General features: G+C 38.4%; 1 protein-coding gene across 1 annotated transcript in view; it reads right to left on the reverse strand.

Annotated features, from left to right (window-relative positions):
- Nucleotides 1–20,833, reverse strand: part of Arl15 (ADP ribosylation factor like GTPase 15) — a 365,525-nt gene that overhangs the window by 214,299 nt on the left and 130,393 nt on the right. Inside the window, exon 3 of the mRNA XM_028784212.1 lies at nt 13,480–13,539. Coding sequence (XP_028640045.1) covers nt 13,480–13,539 — 60 coding nt within the window. The remainder of the gene's footprint in view (nt 1–13,479; nt 13,540–20,833) is intronic.

The raw sequence follows: 20,833 nt of genomic DNA on the forward strand, positions 1-20,833 counted from the left end.
ATTCAGTACTGTCTTGTCTTTCATTCATTTTACTCCTGCTATGCTAGGGTAAAGATACCCTAGTGAAAGTTAAAACCAAACCACTACACTAACACATAAGCAATAAACTCAACATGGGGAGCAAATGAGCTTTTTATGGAACTGAAGAAAACAGCTGTGTTTACATCAGTTTGGGGCCCGAGAATGACTACATTTCAACTCTGCACCGTCAGAAGCTGCCAGCAGCCAGCCCTTCCTCTTCGGTTGGACGGTTTCCAGTGCTCACAGTCCAAGGCTCTTATCACTGTTTCATGGACACACACACACAGAAGGAGAAATGACTAGAAAAATCTAGGTCTGTTCAAAGATATGCCTAAATAATTTTTGATCTTTTGTATATTTCTACACTAGAGGTGATAGAATCACCTCGGCTCTTAGCACCAAGACTACTTAAAGGAATTTTCGTTTGTTAAAACTGCAGTTCCTCAGACAACAGCTTAAATGTTTGCAAGACAGACTACTGTAGACAAGGAGAACAAGAGCATCAGAGATAAGCCACACTTGAAAAACCTTAACCTATGCATACTGGACAGCCCTAATCTCCACCCTGCTCTGGCGATTAAATTCCTAACAAAGATACTTGCGTTTTTAACGTTCCCAGAGTCTAACCATCTCAACAGACAGATTCAGCCTAATTGATACAACAGAAGTTAAATGATTACTTAAACTGGCTTAGAAAACTTGGGAAGAAAAATGGAAAAAAAATAAAATTAGCACTCTGCCCTCTTTTCTAAATTATGAGCTCGTTAATAATATATTCATCTCACCATTGTCCTGGCAAGCAGCCACCACCAACCGATTTTAAGATTAAGGACTCTTTAAAAATTACATAGACTCTAAATTTGCAATCTATCATTAGCACAGAGCAAAAATAGAACATGGAGCCAGACATAGTGGTGCACACTTCCAGTCCCAGCACTTGGGAGGCAGAGGCAGGTGAATCTCTGAGTTCAAGGCCAACCTGGTAAATATAGTGGGTTCTAGGACAGCCAGGGTCACATACGGAGGTCACAAAACAAAACAAAAACCAAAAACAGACAAGCGACAAAGAAAAAGAACAGGGACACATAAGGTTCCTGGTTTAATATCCAACACCATGTAACAAAACCGCCTAAAAAACAGAAATGAACATGATAGCAGCACTTCCCACTATGGAGGTCACTGATGGCAACCAGCAGACAGACAGAAAAGATACTATGACACCCTCTTGCGTACTATTTTAGATGAACATGACTTGAAAGAATGAAAGGGGAAAATGCCTTACTTTTTAAATCACTATAAGGCCTGACTGGAAAACTAATACACAGCTATAGTCTGGATAACATACAGCTTGTGTAAAATAAGCCCAAGGAGACAAACTGAAGGACTGTAAACAACCAAAGCCATACTGCACACAAAGAAACACACACACACACACACACACACACACAGTGGATTACAAAACTACAATTATTCTTCTTGCTTTAGAAGCAGACACTTTCAAGTGTGCTTTCTTTCATCTTACTGCCACGCCGTTGCTTTCCCTCCTTTTCTCACTACTTTCTATGAAACCTACACTCTACCAAGGCAGAATCATCCAGACACCTTCTGCAAAATCAAGGTTGGAAAGAGAACACCCCAGCAAGACAGTTTTGAGAACCACGATAGCATGAACCACAACTGGGCTATGCTGAGAAATTTCTCACTCTTTATATAATGAATCTGCCATGCATATTTCTTTTCATTAATTGCAGGCTGCCACACACAGACAAATTAATTCTGGTTTCTTTTATTAGCAAGCAATGAGATTTTGAAACACTGCATATTAAATCAACAGACCTGAAAACATCTTAATCGTAGCATTTTAAGTTAATATGCAGCCCTAATGATCAGTTGTGTGTGAATATGTAGCAAATGCTATAGTTCTTTCTCAGTCTTTCCTTGTGTCTATGCTAATTGGAAAGTAACTCAAAGGAAAAAACATCCAAGATCCCACCAGAAATATATGTACATGATTGTTAACCTGAGACGGTTAAAGCCATTTTTATTTTAAGAGAACACAGTATGTTGTCTATTGTTTTACATATATGACTGACAACTAGGAACCTGTGCAAATTTAACAGGATTTGATAAGTTTCACATAGATATGCATGTGAAACCATTCCCTAAACCCAGACAATAAATATATCTACTACCTCAAGAGTGTTCTATGACCTCTTTACGCCTTCTTCTTTCTTTACCCCATCTCCTTTCTCTCCATCCACAGGCAACCACTAGCCATTAGGGTATAATATTAGTTTGCATTTTCCATAAACATATATATTCCATATTACATTATATTTTACTGTAATACTATATATTATACTATACAAATTACCCTATACTATTTTATTTTGTCTTCCTTCTTTCACTAAACCTAAGTATTTTGAGATCCATATATATTGGTGCAGGTACCAATGTATTATTTATTTTCATTAGTGAATAGCAGTCTACCATACAGATACATCGTGATTTTTCTGTCCACTAATTGGTGTTATTTTCTAATGTAGCAAAATGAAGTTCCTATGAACATTTACATACAAGACTTTACTTTAAAATGATCTTTATGGTTTATTTTTATCTTAAGGCTCTTGTTGTTTTCCCCATCTCCGTTTATTTCATTCTTAGAACACTATGGTTAAGACAGAATTGGTGTATCCTCCCCTTTTGAAAACTATGAAAATTACATTATTTTGTTTATTTATTTATATGAGTACACTGTAGCTGTCTTCAGACACACCAAAAGAGGACATTGGATTCCATTACAGATGGTTGTGAGCCACCATGTGGTTGCTGGGAATTGAACTCAGGACCTCTGGAAGGGCAGTCAGTGCTCTTAACCACTGAGCCATCGCCCAAAATTACATTATTTTATATTTCTACTGGAAGTGTGGGAGAGGTGCCAGTTCTGTATCTCATGGTCCAATAACTTTCACTTTAGAAAGACACTAACATAGATGCAGTATTTTAAATATATGTATCTCTTATCACTAGATGCTACTCAACTCTGTAAGCCAATATTTGGGATAAGTATAAAAAATCCCTTTATCTACTTTTAAATAACATTTTCTTATTATTTAATTTCACTTGTATTTCTCCATACCTAGATCCAATTCCTTTACAAGAAATTTACAAATAAGGCCTTTTCTTTAGTTATGGTTTGTTTTTCCTGCTCTTTCAAAATGCAGAAGTCTTTAAAAGTAAGGAAGACTCTAAAAGATCTTATCTCAATCCAATGTCACAAAGATTTTCTCATATTTTTACTACTGAAAGTTTTAAGATCTTTGGTTTTTGTTGTGGTGGTTTGTTTGTTTTGAGTTTCAAACTGAATATGAAGTTATATAAATTTAAATTTTGTTTATGATACAAGGTTAGAATACCCTGAAATCTTGTTTGGTGTCTTTTTCCCTTGTCTAATTTCTTTTAATTGATTTAAATTTGAAAGCACAAATGTGATAACCAGTATAAAATTATATATATTTCAAAGAAACATATATTTCTGTTTCGAGTATCAAATACATGATTATCAGAACTTGAAGTCACATGTAGACCCTCTCCCTCTTGCTGCCATCACAGGATCGGCAGCCACCAAAACAAAATCAGTCCCTTTGTGACTTATGACTAAAGCAAGAACCATGAACAGCATTTCAATGCACAGTCTGACCTGTGAAGAAAGGTCAGGTCTTCCTCTCTTTCCAAAGAGCTGAGACAGAAGTTAGACTGGTCAATCTATGCCTGTTTGAAAAGATAGTGATGTTTGAGTTACCCAGGGACACTACAAAGGCAGGAAGATAGGCAAAGTGGTCCAGGTATACAGAAAGAACTGACATCTATACTGAATGATTGCAGCAAGCAAAGGCCAATGGTCCGTGTCATGTAGGCACCCCCTCTCTTCCACAGTAAGGTGGGTATCACCGGACTAAAGCTGGACGAAGACCACAAGAAGAGTCCTAGAAAGTGAAGCCAAGTTTTGACAAGTGCGAAAGGAGAAGGGTAAATACAAGAAAGAAATTACTGAGAAGACGCAAGACACAGGAGTAGAGAACTCTCATACACAACTCTCACTAAAGACCGCTTAAGTAAAATAAGTAAGTAAAAATAAAATGTACTAATTATCAACTAGACCAAGTTTATTAACTTACTATTCAAATGCTTTGGTGTTTTAATTCGTGATGGTTGACTTTGAAAGCCAGGCACAGGCTAAATTCCTCTCCTGATTATAAATCTATTATTTCTTTTTCTATTCACTAGTTCTTATTCTATGATCCTCGGTTTGGGCTTTCAGAATTATAGAGCTGAATATTTTAAAAGTTTGCGATTATTGAGCTATCTTAGTGTAGTGGAATGAAATCCTATGGGCTACCGAATAATTTCTGTTCTAGCTTATCTGAATTAACATGACTTTAAGTACTTGATGTTTCAACGACATCTTTAGGATAGCATTTCTACAGCTTCATATTTTTTTTTAACGTCACCACATACCTTGCTGAACTGTCTTCTCAAAGGTATTACGTCATTTTTATGGCATTGTAAAACGAATTTAATTATTTATATTTATTATGATACATATGCTTTTTATTTATCGTAGTTTTTGCTGGTTTTATTTTTTTTCCCTGAATTTATCGTGTTTTCATTGTATTTCCTTTCTTTCATTCTTTAGGGGCTGATGAGATTGATCAGTGGCTAAGAGCACCTGTTTCTCCTGCAGAACCCAGATGGTGGTTTACAAACATCAGTGATTCCAAATTTGATGCCTAGTGACGTACACGGGCACCAGAAATGCACACGGTGCACATGCTTTCATGCAGGGAAAACACACATACATAAAATAAACCAAATTTTAAAAATTCATTCCTTAAAAATGAAATTTTCATGGAAAAAATACAATTGATTCTAGGGAAAGTCTCTTTCACTGTAAATTTGTTACACTACTTGCACATACAGCCTTTTGAACTGTTTTTAAAAATCCACTCATAAATATATCACCCAGTTTTTACTGTTGCTATATACCCTTAGGTAAACTTGAAACTTTCTTTCATTAATTATAGTCTATATTCAATCTAAGAATATAATAGGTTCTATGTGTCTTTCACTTTATCTGCCTCTAACTTCATTCATATGACATATGACACATAGACATACACCACACACATACGACTATAAAGTAATGTATTACGTGCACACACACGCACGCACACACATACACACGTGCACATGTGTGTGATACCATAATTAACAGTTGATTTCTATTCCCACTTGGTACTCAGAAACACTGAATCTGAATATTCATTCATTCATCCATACCACACTTCTGTAACTATTTCCTATAGCTTTTCCATACTTTCAAAATATTTGTGCTGCATGGCATTCTGACAAAACTCTCTAGCTCGATCTGTAGTTTTAGTAATTCATACATAAGTTGGGTCAACATTTTTACTTAAAATTGTAAAGTCAAATTTAAATTCCTAAGTTCTGTGTTTGATTCTCTCTCATGAACGCAAAGCCTTTCTGTAGCTCTCCGAGCGTCTCCCGATCACTCCATTATCTCTAGGTCTTTGATACATTCTCTTCCCATTTTGGATTGGGTATCTTTCCTTTATGGCGTTGACTTTGTTCATACTGTGCTGTGTCATAATTACATGCTCTTCTTTGTTTGAGAGTATCTGTCTGCCAGCTCTTTTGTTTATCACTGTCTGTTTTCAGTGATTAATGGGGACAGACAAGTGGCTTGTCTCCTGTGTGTGTGGGCTTTCTAACCCACCTGGCAGTCAGTATAGATTGAGACACTGCCCTACCTCTCTGGGTCTAGCACCCACATTCAAGGATTTAGTTTGTGGGTAAACACAGCTGCTATCCACTACTTAGTGCAAGGAGAAAAGAAAAATAAAGGCACAGCTCCAAATGTGGAGTTCCAATTAATAATTCTGATGAGCTCTTTGATTAATAATCCTCAGGCGTTCCTCCTCTATTTCATGCCTCCATTGTCTGTGTCCTAAGCTTTGTCTTGTGTTGCTTTCTTTGTTACCCATTTAATTCTATCTTGGTGATAGATTTAATTTGCCATTGTTTGATAATTTTCACACACACACACACACACACACACACACACACACTGCGTTCAATAGCATGGGTTTGAAATGGGAAGGGAAAAATAGAGACCTTTATAAAAAAAAAAACCAACCACAGACTTTTAAATTTTTAGTCCTGGAAGTTACTTAAGTGTCATTACTTTATGTGCATATATTAAAATTCATAACTAACTTTCTACAGCAATACTGCTCATGCTAGTAGCTCTCAGAAGGATGGCCAAAATATAAGTAACTTCAAGATTTAAACGATCGTGTATCTCCAGCAGTCTTTCTTACAATACTTTGGACCACAGGAAATTAAAAATCAGTAAGTATATGGTGCCATCAACAATGTCAACGATCTGTAGTATTCAGTAATGGATATGTCAGAGCTTCAATTTAGTTCGGCGAGTGATGTATCATTAAGAGTGTATTACATCTTCATCAGTTGCCAAGATGCCACTATAACTATAAGAGTCTATCAAAGTCTGAGTGCTTACATGATCACTATAGCCAATGCCTCTCTCCCATGAAAACATACAGAAAACTAAGTCGAAGGGTGACTGTATGAATGTGTGCACATGAATCTGTATAGCAGGAATTGTATTCTGGAGGTGGAGTATATAATTGATATTAAATAACATGAATTAAATACTAACCAGCCAACTTTCTCCTTTGAAGGGATCCATCATTACTCTAGTATCTTCAGGAATAATTTAACAATATACCCTCTGCCCTGAAACTGCTGATATGCATGTGTTTCTAATGCTTTGTAAGTCTCCCATCTTATTTCAGCCATAAACTGAACCTACTGTTCCCTCCATGACTTTTGTCCCATATGTGCTTGTCTGCATTCTTCTCTGTGAAATCTCCTCTGTTCTATCTCAACCTACACTGCATCCTGAACTCATTCCAGTTAGAGGATGTGTGTGTGTGTGCGTGTGTGTGTGCGTGTGTGTGTGTGTCTGTGTGTGTGTCTGTGTGTTTTGCTCATACAACACATAAAATATAAGTTAACCTACATATCTACCTACCATAACTAAAGATAAAATAAATAACTGAGATTGAGGTGGAAGGGAGAAAGGAAGGCCCCAGGGCCTTCTCTGCACTAGCTCAACAGCCAGGGTAATGCACACACTATGAGTTCCGAGGTCAAATGCATGGGTTCTGTTATACTCCAGCAGGAGAAGAGCTATCTAAGAGTATCATCAGCTACCAGCATGGAAAGAAAACTACTTTGGAAAAGCCAAGGGCCTTGCCCAATGTCCCCATGATTTGTTTTGTTGGAGGAAAACACTGGTCTCCTGACTTCCAGTGCTGTTGCTGCGACAACACACTGAAATCGAATACACAATGAAAACTGGTTGTTATTACGGTAACCCCCGGGAGAAGCAGTAATACCTATTCCCTTGTGAGAAACAAGAAGCTAAGCAGAAAATGCAGCACAAATGTTCCAAGAATATGGTTGGTAGGGCTGCAAGCGGGGAATGACCTGATCCTCTCAAAATGGGAAACAGTGCAACCTTCAGAAGCACATGAGATCCCTATTGCCAGGGGGTCAAAGGGCCAGGAAACAAGTTTCTAGAATAATCTTTATGTATACAGTCTTAGAAGTGGACTGTTCCGTACTACACTGGAAAATGACCAAAAAGATAGAGTTTTAAAATTTCCTAGGGCACTCCTCCAGGAGAAAACAAAAAATTAAGGTCAGGTCTACATGAGCCAGTAACAGACTTCTGGGCCTCTAGATTCATTTATTTGGCTCTGCTGACTGTTTGGCTCAGCTTTCCCTTAGCAAGTGTAAAAAACGCTTGAACACCACCACCCTGGGATCCTGTTCAACCAATTCAGATAGCTGTGGCCTTTTAACTCCCATCCAAGTGACTTGGCTTTATCCCAACATCATTTCCCCCAGTATAGCCTAAGCTTAAGTGATAGAGTACATGGCCCAGGGAGCCAGGAGTCAACTGGCTATTCCTAGTAAAGAAAGGCCTGGTTATTTTCTTAGGTAAGGAAACAATGCTCTATCAAGAAGCTTCAATCATTCAGCACTATACATTACAATGGGTCCACGACTATAAAAGGAGAATTAGAGAAAATACCACTGTCCATTCTTAAAGCATCTTTCCCAAGGAGCTTTAGGCAATTTAATTTTTCTCTTCCAGCCCAATCCCTTGGGAAATAAAGTTGGGGTAATGTATTAAACCTTGCATTTTACAGATATCAAAACACAGCAAGAGGCTCAGACACGAAGTGGCAGGACGTCCTGAGAGAAGGCTCCTTTGTCGAGTGACATTTCTTCCTTAAAATTCTGTAACATATATAGACCATTTGTATTTTCGTGGGTATAGCTGCTTACACTTCACTTAATTGGATGGATCTACAGTATCCCGGGAACACTGTCTTATCTAGGCCTCCTTCTGCATTATCATGTTCTTTTGCCTTGGACACAGTTCCGTGTCTCCTTTACCCTGCACCCATCTCTGCAGATGTCGAGAACTTTTTTCAACTGTCATGCTGCTCTGATACTGGCAAGATGTTCCAGGGACTCCACCTGACTCCCAAGCCACAGCAACCTCTGCATATCTATATGACTGTATTCTTTCTTTTTCTAGCACAAAATCAACTCCCTGGCTTCCACTGTCTTATACCTAATCCTCTACCATAACCCTAAGAATTAACAGTATTTTTAAGGATGCCCTGAGAGTCTTCCCCCCCATAAGATATTGCGGCAGGGCCATGGAATAATGCATAATAAACACAGGGGAGAATGTATGCCAGATATAAAAAGAGCAATACTCCCCTCTAAAGTAACTTCCAGTAAAGGGTAACAAGAAAACTTCTTTTGGAGGGGGAGGGGGTGGTGGTGAAGGGCATCAAATAGCCTGGATACAAAGGCAGAAATTACAAGAAACAGGCAGCTGTGTCCCCTGGGTCTCTTGACAAGAAGTTTGCCCTGGACAGTTTCTGGAGAAATTAACAGATGCAAATACGCTGGACAGATAGAAGAAACAGCACCCGGAGACAGCCAGTGGGACAGCTAACAGCACCTTTGCCTGTGAGGACATGGTTCCTCCAGGCAAACAAGGAGGCAGGACACAGTCAACATCTGTTTTTTATTAACAGCTGGCTGCTCAAAGACACAGCCTTAAGAAATGGCTGAGCTGACAATCCTGAAAAACCCTTCAGTGACAACTGTGCCAGCTGAGCTAGCCACGGCTGCAGACAACTCACCCTTTCTACAGCTCCTTGCTGCCTTCTTTTCTTTACAGGGTCTAGGACCACAAACAACAAAATGAAACTCTCAAGGACATTTTTTCCATTTGATTGACAACTAGTAGCCACGAATACTATGCTATCAGGGACAGCTGACTGCTTGTCAGCTTTCCTTTACCTTTCATCTCCACGTCCTATCTATTCACACGTGAACTTTCCAATTGGGAGAAGACTATCCATGAATGCATAGACTCCATAGATTTAAGAACTGCAAATTTCAAGGATGAGAAACTGTCTGAGCTGTGATGTCACTGCAGTGTAGACTACGCTTTTAGCTCAGCCTAAACACTAGATACGTCACTTACTTTGGTAATCTGCTTAAAATCCAAGGGCTAAATCGAGAATAATTAGGAGGTGAAGATAGACAAGAGATTTTTCAGGTGAAACCTAAAAACAGAAGTTATGGTGGTGGGGTGGAGAGAGGCGAAAATAAAAAAAGTTGAATATCAGCTCCTGTGGAGTGCTAAGTGAATGTGCTCCCATCCTGGTGGCCTTTTGATGCCATAACTGGAAATATAACAGGAGAAAAGAGAATATTGTTGGGGTGGGGGAGAAGAGGGGAAGGAAGAGGGTAAGATGAAAGGGGCAGGGCAGGATAAAAAAGGAAGAAAGAAGTTTACCTGACATTTATAAGAATATAATTTTACTGAACACAAATCTTGCATAATATTAGCTATAAGCCAGGCCCTCACAAGATGACTTGACATAAAAACTGTTACCACATTTTACAGACAAGAAAATACTCAGGAACACAGACAGGCCCAGTATCAAGCACAGTGGCTGAGTCTGGAAACCAGTCATTGAAGACGAAAAATTCATTCAAAGAACAAGCCATCTGTCCATACAGGTTCCCTGCTACGTAAGGATCCATTTGCTTTTCCTTTTCTGGATGTGTTCTCATTTCAACAGAAATGAGAAGAGGCCCGAGGGTAACAGGGCAAATATGACCAGAATCGTTTTTTATAGATGCATACAGATGTCCCAGTGAGATTCATTATGACACACAATTAATACAAGTTAACAAAACCATAGGCATAACCAGTGTGGCCTGGCAGGTGTGACAGGAAAGCTGTGGAGGACAAGCTATCATGGATACTGGAAACAACTGGCCAGTATCACACCCCTCAGGCCGCACTGCTTGCTCTCTGTGTCAGCATTCCTCTACAACTTTAGTCATTGCTTTGACCCATTCATTTTATGATTTTCCAAACTTTCGTTAATTTCCTACAAGTGTATCCAGGATTCCCTCTGTCACCAAATCTATAGGGGCTGTGTTGTACTTACACTGATTCTCAGCCCCGGACACAATATGGTGGGATGACTGTGTAAACTGTGAGGAAATACTATGTAAGAAGGAACTGATGTGACTGAGAATCACAAAACTGAAATGCAAAATAACATACCATTATGTATCCCTATATAGTGCACACCTTTCACATACATGTGATAAATACATGGATATACAAAGCACGGCTCAGTTAGAGGTACAAACATAGCTTGTTATTAAGATGGCCCAAGGTGACTTTCATTAAACTGAGCTCCAGTCATTATGGTTACTTAACCCTGTGCTCTAAATAAGGAAGACAGATAGTTCATGTCCTTTCTATTTTGAAACATTAAGAAAGGGGAATGATAGCAAGCCTTGGCATTCCCTGGAAGGGTAGAGCATGCGCCTGGAGGTCAGTGGGGAGGAACAGGGCATGCCTCTCTCCTGTGTTAACCGCAGGATAAAGATGACTGTCTGCACCTTCCTTGTGATACCTCATTGTTCCCTCCGCTCCTACCAACCGCCTACCTTTTATCATCTCCTTGCTTGGTTTCTCCCTTGAATTTTGCATTCTTCTCTACACTGACAAACTGACTGGACTCCAGTGACCATCTTTCTGAGAAGCCTAGCACGGGTGCATGCAGGTCATCTGCCATCCCACAGCCGTCCTGAAACACTCAACTCTCCCACTGAGCTTAGAATACTTGATCAAGTAGTTCCCAGGCAACTTGACTTCACTACGTTATACTTCTCCCTAACTGGCTGGGCGTTGAGATGATTTCCTCAGTACCCGGAAATACTTTAAATCCCCCCCAAAACTTGATTTGCTTAAAGTGCTAGCCTCGCTCTGCCCATGCTCCTTCCAGAGTGAGATAAAACAGAGTAGCCAACCTTAAGTTTTCAATAAGTAAACAAGACGGTAACCCATCCAAACATCAACTGCCTCTGCTGCCTACCCCTGACCCTACAAAACAGATACACAAACTGTAATAAGAAGTCTACCTTTTCCTGGGATGGTTACTCAGTGGTAACAGGGTTGTTAAAGTTGACACAGGAATAGTGATGTATGGTTGGGTCAGAAGTTTGCTCTTTCACACGAATGCACACACAAACTGCATCATCATTAGTCTATAAGTAGCCTACTGCTCCAGCCCCAGAGGTGCTGGTTGGTGCCTACATCTCCTAATAGTAAGTAAATAATTAAAAAGTGACCAGTATACACCTATGGCATCCTCTCCATTGCAATTTTCATCTCATCAAACTGTCAGGACAGTGTTGTTTGCAGTAGAAATAAACCTCCTTGGGAAAAGACATACACCTATCCTACACATCCCCACCCCTCCGAGTTCATCTTTCACTGCGCTCAGTTTCAACGGCATATGGTCAATGTTAGGTCCCATCATTCATTTTTCTTAAATGTTATGAAACATTCACTATTTGAATGAAATAAAACAAACATCTTATACAATAAATACCTTGCCAATTCACAAATTTGACGCTATCCCTGATGAATGTTCAATGAAAATCTTTTTTTAAATCTAGCCTAATAACTAAAACTAAGAGAGTTTTCAAACCATACATTTAGAGTCTATAGATGTTTATATTAGAATCTATGACTCTGAAATGTCTACAAATATTATTGTCACTAGAAGAATAGCGAGCAGAAAACAAAGCAACAGTCAAATAGTCAATCTATTAGAAAGCAGTCTTAAAACTTTTTACACAGAAGTTATTGCAAGAATGTTTGTGTTTTACTGTTTGACAGATTTCTGGCTAAGATCAATATTCATGGTCCTAGGACACTGTAAAATGGTAACACTAAGCAATTTAAGAGAAAACTATAATTGCTCAATCACAGATGCTTTCCGATATCAATGCTGTAAAAGTCACTGTTTGCTGTCACACTGTCGGACACCTGGAAAGGTCAGTCAACACTTGATTGAACAATATAGCAACACATCAAGCATTAATAAGATGGCATCAAGCTGAGTGTCTCCATTTCACAACACCAAAAATAAGTCACAATTAGAAGTGACCTTGACAGAGAAAGGAAAAAGACCAACAACAAAGAGCAGGGTAAGGTCACCATCACAGATGATTAAGAAGACAGAAGAGAACGTTCTTCTAAGTCACTAAGCTCGCCGATACTATACTGAACTCTGGCGCTCAGCATTTTCTGGGGCCGCAAGAGAATTTAGTAGGTTCACTGAATTGACCGATTTCTTTGTTAATCTATTTGCATGGGTTAAGACCCCGACTGACATAAAACACAACTGAAAAAAAAATGCCAGACAGAGAATGTAATGAAAGACGGACTGATGGAAGCTTTGGGGTACAGCCTATCCAATAAATGTGCCTAGCCAGCAAAGAACCCATTGGCAAAGATTTATTATCGGAACAAATAGATTCTAAAAAGACTGGATACAATTGGACCTGCAATATAAATTTACGCTTAAATGTAATTCTTTGCCCTATGTCACTTATTTTTTAATTTAACTTTTTTAGATTCTCTTCATAGGCTTCCTTTTAGAATAATTAGCAAATAAAAAAGGAATGATAAAGCATACCAGTTGCTCTTAGTGGAATCCTTTGATTCACACATAAGAAAGCAAAGTTTATATTACTTATAGCTCTAGAATAATTGCTAATATATATGTAAAGGAAAGGAAGTATTACTACAAAATATATTATTAAGAGAAGGGGAAAAAATCAATCATCTAGAATGCATTATCACATTTTAATTACATGTAATACACGAATTGCAACTTGTAAAGTCAAGGGCAGATGTAGAGAGGATTGTAAAAGTTATACCTCCGAGTTCTTTTACATTCAAAACGGCGTTCTGGAATGGCACTGCCTTTATACTAAAACCTAAAATTAGAAAACAGAAAGAAAAGAATTAGCAACTCGACTTTTACATTGAGACACATATGATGGCCAGAGCTGGTGTTTAGAGAAAACTAAAGCTTGTTCTCCATAGGTTAAATTTATACCAGACACATACCATTTCCAAGATAAAACAGCCTTACATTATCTTCTACTGTTCTGGAACATGACTGACTCTAACACTATTCCCTTCCCCTCAAAATACTACCTACTTTTTAGCATGGAAGATCTACGCAATTTATTTTATCAAAGCTGGAAAAACTGAGAAATTTCAAAAAAAAAAAATCAAATCTACTGGGTTCTATGGATCTAATTCTTAATATATTACACTTTTTGTCTCATGTATAGCCCAGGAACTTGTAATTAAAACACTTAGTGGAAACCATCTTATAATTTGAATTTTCTTGTACTCACTCATATTTCATTTAAGAACATAATAATATATAACTATATTTTTCTTTAAAAAGTAAAATAAATAATCATTTAAAGAATGTCACAAACTACTGACAAAGTTCACAGAATATATTTCTGTTTTAACAATATACTTAGGACTTAACTATTATACTGAAGACAAAGAATTTAATTGCAACACGTAAGAATGTGCACACATATGCACACACATGTACAAAGACAAACACTGGATACTTCTGAAAGGACTTAGAAGGTATTGGACCAGCCATAACTTGAGAGAGAATTGGAGACCTGGAAGCCTACAACAGACTCTTTTGTTTCAATTGAGTATCTTTTCCACGTACTTGTTTTCTCTTCTTTTCTTTTCTTTTCTTTTCTTTTTAATTAAAATCCCTTCGAATTTTTTAAAGCTAATTTTTCAGTAATAGCTTTCACATGTGCTATTACAAGGAAACAGTCATTTTTCGACAGAATTATCAGTAAAGAAGAACATCCAAGCACTTTTCATTTGTGATGTTATGATTGGCGGTGGTAAGAGAGACGAGCTCTCCTAAGCATTCTGTGGGTGAGAGAGATTGCATGGCATTGCTCTGTCTTGTAAACAGGATGCACCCTTTTAGCCTGGCCTATCTGTTGCATGCCTTCTCTCCATGTTCTTCCAGCAATCCGATAAGCTATACAATACACTCTATTTTAAAGGCAGCATTTGAAGAACTGACTTTGGAATCAGACAGAACTAGATTCACTATAGTTCTTTCACTGTGGGCAGCCTAGTAGCCTTAGCTTTCTTGTTTGTCAAACAAATAACAGAATCTACTCCACAGCCTTGTCATAGGATGACAAGGTGTAGGTACTGGGTCTATTACAGGCCTATGGTGCATGGTGCAGAAAGACACTGGATACTCATAAAACAGAAAAGAGAGAGGGACAAAATGGGGGAGGAAGGAGGGAGGGAAGGAGGAAGAGAGGGAGGTAGAAAAGGAGGGAGGGAGGGAGGGAGGGAGGGAGGGAGGGAGGAAGAGCGGGAGTGAGAGCAAATGAGAGAGAGAGAGAGAGAGAGAGAGAGAGAGAGAGAGAGAGAGAGAGAGAGAGAGACCCCTGTGCTGAAATGCTGGTGTGTACCCGGGCCTGAAGCAAAGCCTCTCCAGGTGTCTGGCCTCTGGGAAATCAGGGACAGTCTGTGCCAATCACAATACTCCTACAGGCACCAAAATTCCCCTGCAGGAGTTTTAATGCTTGAATATATCTACCTACCTCACATGGATATTCTATGGATTAAACGGCCATGGTTGTGAAATCCTGGAAACAAAAGGCCTCCGCAGATGCTAAACAGTCTATTAGTGGTTATGTTCACGACAACTCTCAAGAATGGATTTTCCAGAGAAGCAGGGCAGGTCCCAACTTTCCAAAAGAAAGTTATGGAGTACAGCAGTAATGTTTAATTGGCTTTGATTCTTAAAGGCTGACAACAGGCAGGGACACAACGGAGAAGTAAAAGCCTTCCAGAAATGGCCACAGCCATAGGCGAAATACAACTTTAGAAGTGTGTTAACCCAATAGGCAGGTAATGTGACTGTTACTGCCTTTAGCTCTTTGCAGATCCTCCATGATAAACTAGCTAGAAAAACATCAACCGTTCAAGTGACTAAAGTAACCGAGGAATTTTATTAATAGGCATATAAATGTTTCTGTGAAATACTCATGTTTTCTCCTCAGAATGAACATGTATAGCTAGGTTCGTACTACAAATGTATTCATGATTTCTCTGACTGCAGTCTCCGTATCAGCAGCAGCTATAGTAATTGTTGCTCAGAAAACAAAATCTAGATCATCAGTGAAAAAAAAAAGATAGAAAGAAATGAACTTTTTATGTAAGAGAAACAATGTCTCTCTATTTTGGTTGATCTAAATAGACTAAACAAAACTAAAGGGATAAAATAACACTTTCAGTTCACATAAGTCCAACCAAGGAGAAAAGAAAAACCACGCTATATAATATTTCTGTTTACAGTGGGTTGGAAGAGGTAAAGAGTTAATATTTAGTGGAGTTAAAAAAAAAAAAAGTCAAACCATCAAAAAGTTCTCTCCAAAGATTTAAGAAATGAAAGCATAGGCTACAGAGTAAGAAGTCCGGCCTCAAATCTTGGTTTTACCCATTACTAGCTGCTTGATTTTAGCAGAGAAGTCCTTTCTGATGTGCTTTGTTCTTTCGTCTTGTTTTGTTTTTTCAAATGCATGTTCCTTCAGATTCCAACGTTGCTAAAGATTATTACCTGTTGTGGCAGACCATCATTACACTCTCCCAAAAAGAAAACAAAGCTAAATGCTACATGGACGACTTGAACCCAGGTCTTGTCACCAGAGCAGTGCAGTGTTGTGGCGACTCTTGCATGCACCAGTGAGCAGGTGGCTTCACACTAATGTGCTTCCTATTGAGCTAAAGCGGTTGGCTCTGACTGGGCAGCAAGTGTGACTAATAAGCCCACGTATTTATTTTCCTTTGTGTCTATAAATAATTTGACATGAGCAACCCAAATTAATTTTCTTTTCAGGTCTACACAACATTGCTGTTTTACTTATTACTGGAACAAAAATAATAGCATTGAGTTTAGAAAGACTTTCTTGCTAGACATTATTTAATAAGACCTGGAACTTGGGGAAGGAAGAGGTAACTGCCAACTGACTGGGCCCAGATAGCATGAACACCTCCTGCTTCTTCAGATCTTGAGCCCGCTGACTGCCCCTCTGTGTGTCTGTGCTAATGTGACAAGACACTCCCTCAGAGTGCTCAAACTCGTGGTCATATTTTCATATGGATTTGGCTTTGGATTCCCAGCTATAAAGAAGCAGAGTGGCTCCTTACGATTTCCTCTAAAATTAGAATCCCATTATTTATAATAAACAAGAAGAAGGAAATAATAGTAACAGCTGAGTCAATTTCTAATGGCCTCTAGAATTTGGCTGGAGATCCCGAGGGTAGGTCTCCCTGGGTACCATTCAAATAGCAGGATGGCTGAAACCTGAGTTACCCACTCATTTTTTCCTGGCCTATCTAAGCTACATTACTAAGACTGAAACCTCCCCTAAGATATAACCCCACAAATTTTAATAAATATATGACTTGCTAACTCTCTGGGGAAATAATTGTTTGCATAGCCTCTCAGTCAATGTTTTGCAATCCTTAAATCTAACAAAACCTGTAATGCAGGGGAGATGGATTTGAAAGTTTTGCAAAGGGAAAGGATTCCTGGAATTGTAACAAATTTAGTCTGGAAAGGAAGGTCAGTCTAATTTTATCCGTCATGTGTAACACATAAGTGTTTTACTTGGGCCTACACCCCAGGTCCGTGTCTCCCCCTCCCCCAAGCCTGCACAAATGTACTTGCATACTTGACAGTGCTTCTGGAATTCCTGGATCCCTCTAAAGAACTGAAGGGCTGAAGGGAAGGCATTCCAGAGATCTGGTGGTCTCAACTAGGACCGAAAGCATTATTTATGCCATGACAGTTTTGTGATGTTTGGACAAAAAAACCAGCAAAATTCTTCTCAATAGGATTTCAACATCATAAAAGGAAATTTAACCGACTGGCATTGGTAAAGTGCAATCCTTTGGCAGATACCAAGATTTACTATTTAGCTTGCTTCTCTGGTTAACCCATGTGCAGCGAATATTGAAGTTATTTCAACACTTCCCTCAACTTCTTGGGACCTTTTTCTGTCTTTTTTTTTTTCAGACTGTCATGACCTTTGTCCACTGACAATTTTTCAAGAGCAGAAATATAAATGTACAGATCTCCTGAGAGAGATTTTCAACATCTTTTCAATTCAATTCAATTCTTCGTTCTCTCAGTAGTTCTTGAGCTCTATGGATACATTATTCTAAGTCTTTAGATTCCATTCTTTTGGTTCAAAAACGAAAGGCAAAGTAAATAATCTACAGCTTAACAACTGTTCTTATCAACAACCTCCTACTAGTTCCAGAGGCAAGGTGCTCCCTCAGACAGCACTCGCTCTTGTTTTTAGACCTCAGGAGAAGCTGCCCAGCTTCCAACAGGTCCTGCTCTCTGGAGGATTTCTTGGCCCGTTGAGTTTTGACAATTTAAGTATCTTTTTAAAATTATGTCAGAGCTGAAAGATTGCTGAAGTTAAGGATCCAATAAAATTTGGATTCCCTTTCTTCCTGGAAAAAAAGCAGGCATGCTTGCTTTGCTGAAACTGGATGAACCCGCCCTTCTTAGGGATTCTTATCAAGTCCTAAGAAACCCAGGCTTAACAAAGACCCTCTTCTTTGTTGTTGAAAACAATTATTTCACGTTAATTTGATGTATATTTTCAAAATGTTATAAAACAGAGAAATAATTTAGAACAATAAAATTTCCCCATACCACATCAAGAAAGTACATTATCATCATCATCATCATTATTATATGATTATATCCCAGTTTACATTCAAATGCATGTTTATATAATTTAATTTTAAAACATGAATATAAATTTAATTTTTTCATCTTCTTCAACAGAAGACAATATATATTCCAATCTAAACCATTTCAATGGAAGTTCTAAATTTTATTTAACAAGTTCCCTTGCTGTAGGGTACTTACATTGCTTTAAAGTTTTACTTATAAACAATATTTCAAGGAAATGCCTTAAACATATAGTTTCTTCTATATTAGTTATTTATGACAAATTCCCAGCTGTACCTGTACTAGATCTGTTATTTATGTCTCTTACTATGTTGAGAATTTTTCATCAGAAATCAATATTGGAAATCTTAAATCTCATCAGTGATTTCCTATTTTTTAAATTAAAGGTATTGAAAACTAGGTTTCTTTCCTCTTTGTGGTGCTGGGGATTGAACCTGGGGTTTTGTACATGCTAGGCAAAGACTTGACTACTGAGCCTTTCTCCAGACTGAAGTTTTCATGTAAAATCAGCTCTGCATTCTGAGTATAAAGGAAACTTAGTTATAATCTCCTACTAACATGCCATTGTAGTGTATATTGTTGGAGTATCTGATTTTAGTATCAGATTAATGCTAGTCATATAAGGGAAATGTTCAGTTTTAACTCCTCTTCAAATTTCTAGAAAATGTAGAAAACTAACATTTTTCCCCTCTGCCAATACTCCGTCTACCCTAAAAATGTTTATTTTTAGCAAGATCCATAAACGATGCCAACTTAGAGTTTTCTTAACTATAATTTCAATTTCTTCAGGAGACAAGGACCTATCAGGAATCCCTAGATCTTGAGTATGACTGGAGGGTTTGTCATTTCAAAGAAAGGTGTACTTCATCCTAATGCTCAAACTCATTGGCCGAAAGCTGATGTTAGTAGTTAAATCACGTGTGTTAAATGTTATGTCATTTGCAAGGTATTGGCAATTTTATCTCTTTTAAAAAGTTTTCCTGATCATTGTAGCTAAGCCATATTAATTGTATTTATCTTTCCAAAATAGATAATCCGGGTCTTGGTTTCATTAATCCTTTCTATTACTAAATGGCGCTTAAGTGGCTTTTTAACTTTGATCTTCATTATTTCTTTTCTATTTAGAGTTTAATCTATTATTTTGTTTTAGTTTCTCTTCGAAGCTAAGCCCACTGATTCGAGGCCCTTCTTTTCTTTCTTCTCTTATCTTTTTCTTTTAAGATTTCTTTATGTGTTTGTGAGTTTTACTTGCCTGTCTGCCTGTGTACCACATGTGCCCTGGGGCTAGAAGAAGGTGTTAGCTCTCCTGGAACTGGAGCTATGGATGGTTGTGAGGCGTCATGTGGATGCTGGGAAGTGAACCCAGATTCTCTACAATAGCAAGTGCTCTTAACCACTGAGCCATCTCTCCAGCCCAAAGCCCAGTGCTCAGTCCTACATACTTCCCCTGAAGTGCCGCTTTTAAGAGATATATCACAAATTCTGAAAACTTGTCATTTGGTACAAGTGGGTTAGATTTTTCTCTTGTGAGTTCTCAATTAATTGTTTCTCTAGAAACAATTTAGTTTTCAAATATATTTGGAAACCATCCTAAGAATGTTCTGGTTAATGATCTCTAGTTCAATCACAAGAAAATGATGGGCCTGTCCAACCCATAGTCTGGGGAGCACATACAGCCCAAACTTACTCAAAACACTGTAAGATTTGTGTGTGTGTGATATGGGATGTGCATGGGAGGACATCCTCAACCAACTCCATTGGCAAAAATTTTGCAGGTGTCAATGTTTAAAGGCTTGATTGGATATGCCTGTTAAAATTTGAAAATATATTTAGTTTAGGAGTCCATATAAACCAACTGATATTTGCTTTAAGTATTATAGTAGATGATAATTTAATTTAGTACATGTTCAAAGGCACTTGGGAGGAATGGATGTCTTCTGTGGTTGGGTAGGATGATCTGTAAAAGTTAACCAGTTCATGTCGGTGGACAGCATTGCTCAAGTCTGCCATCTCTAGAATGACTGCCAGCCTATAATGTTCAATTGGTGGAAGAGATATTTCTCATTTTAACTCTGAGTTTGTCTACTATTTTTTTTGTCTCGTGCACTCTGAAGACTTACCGTTAGGTACATAAGCACTCAGTTCTCTCAGGTAAAGCGATTCCTTCATCACTATGCAACAGACGTCACTGTTCTCCACATTACTCTTTGCTCTGAAGCTTACAATGTCTGGCACTGGGGCCTGCCTGCAGTGGCACACACCTTTAATCCCAGCACTCTGGAGGTAGAGATGTTCTTTCTCTCCTCCCTTGAACCCCTTCAGACTTTTCGCTCCCTCTCAGATGACCGTGCCCACACATCTACTAGAGTGTCCGCTGTCCCTATCTAAACAAATGTCCACAGCACGTCCTTTTTCTTTATGTGTCCTGAAAAAAATGGTTT

This window comes from Grammomys surdaster, unplaced genomic scaffold (genome assembly GCF_004785775.1).
Source record: "Grammomys surdaster isolate TR1022 unplaced genomic scaffold, NIH_TR_1.0 99, whole genome shotgun sequence".
NCBI lineage: Eukaryota > Metazoa > Chordata > Mammalia > Rodentia > Muridae > Grammomys > Grammomys surdaster.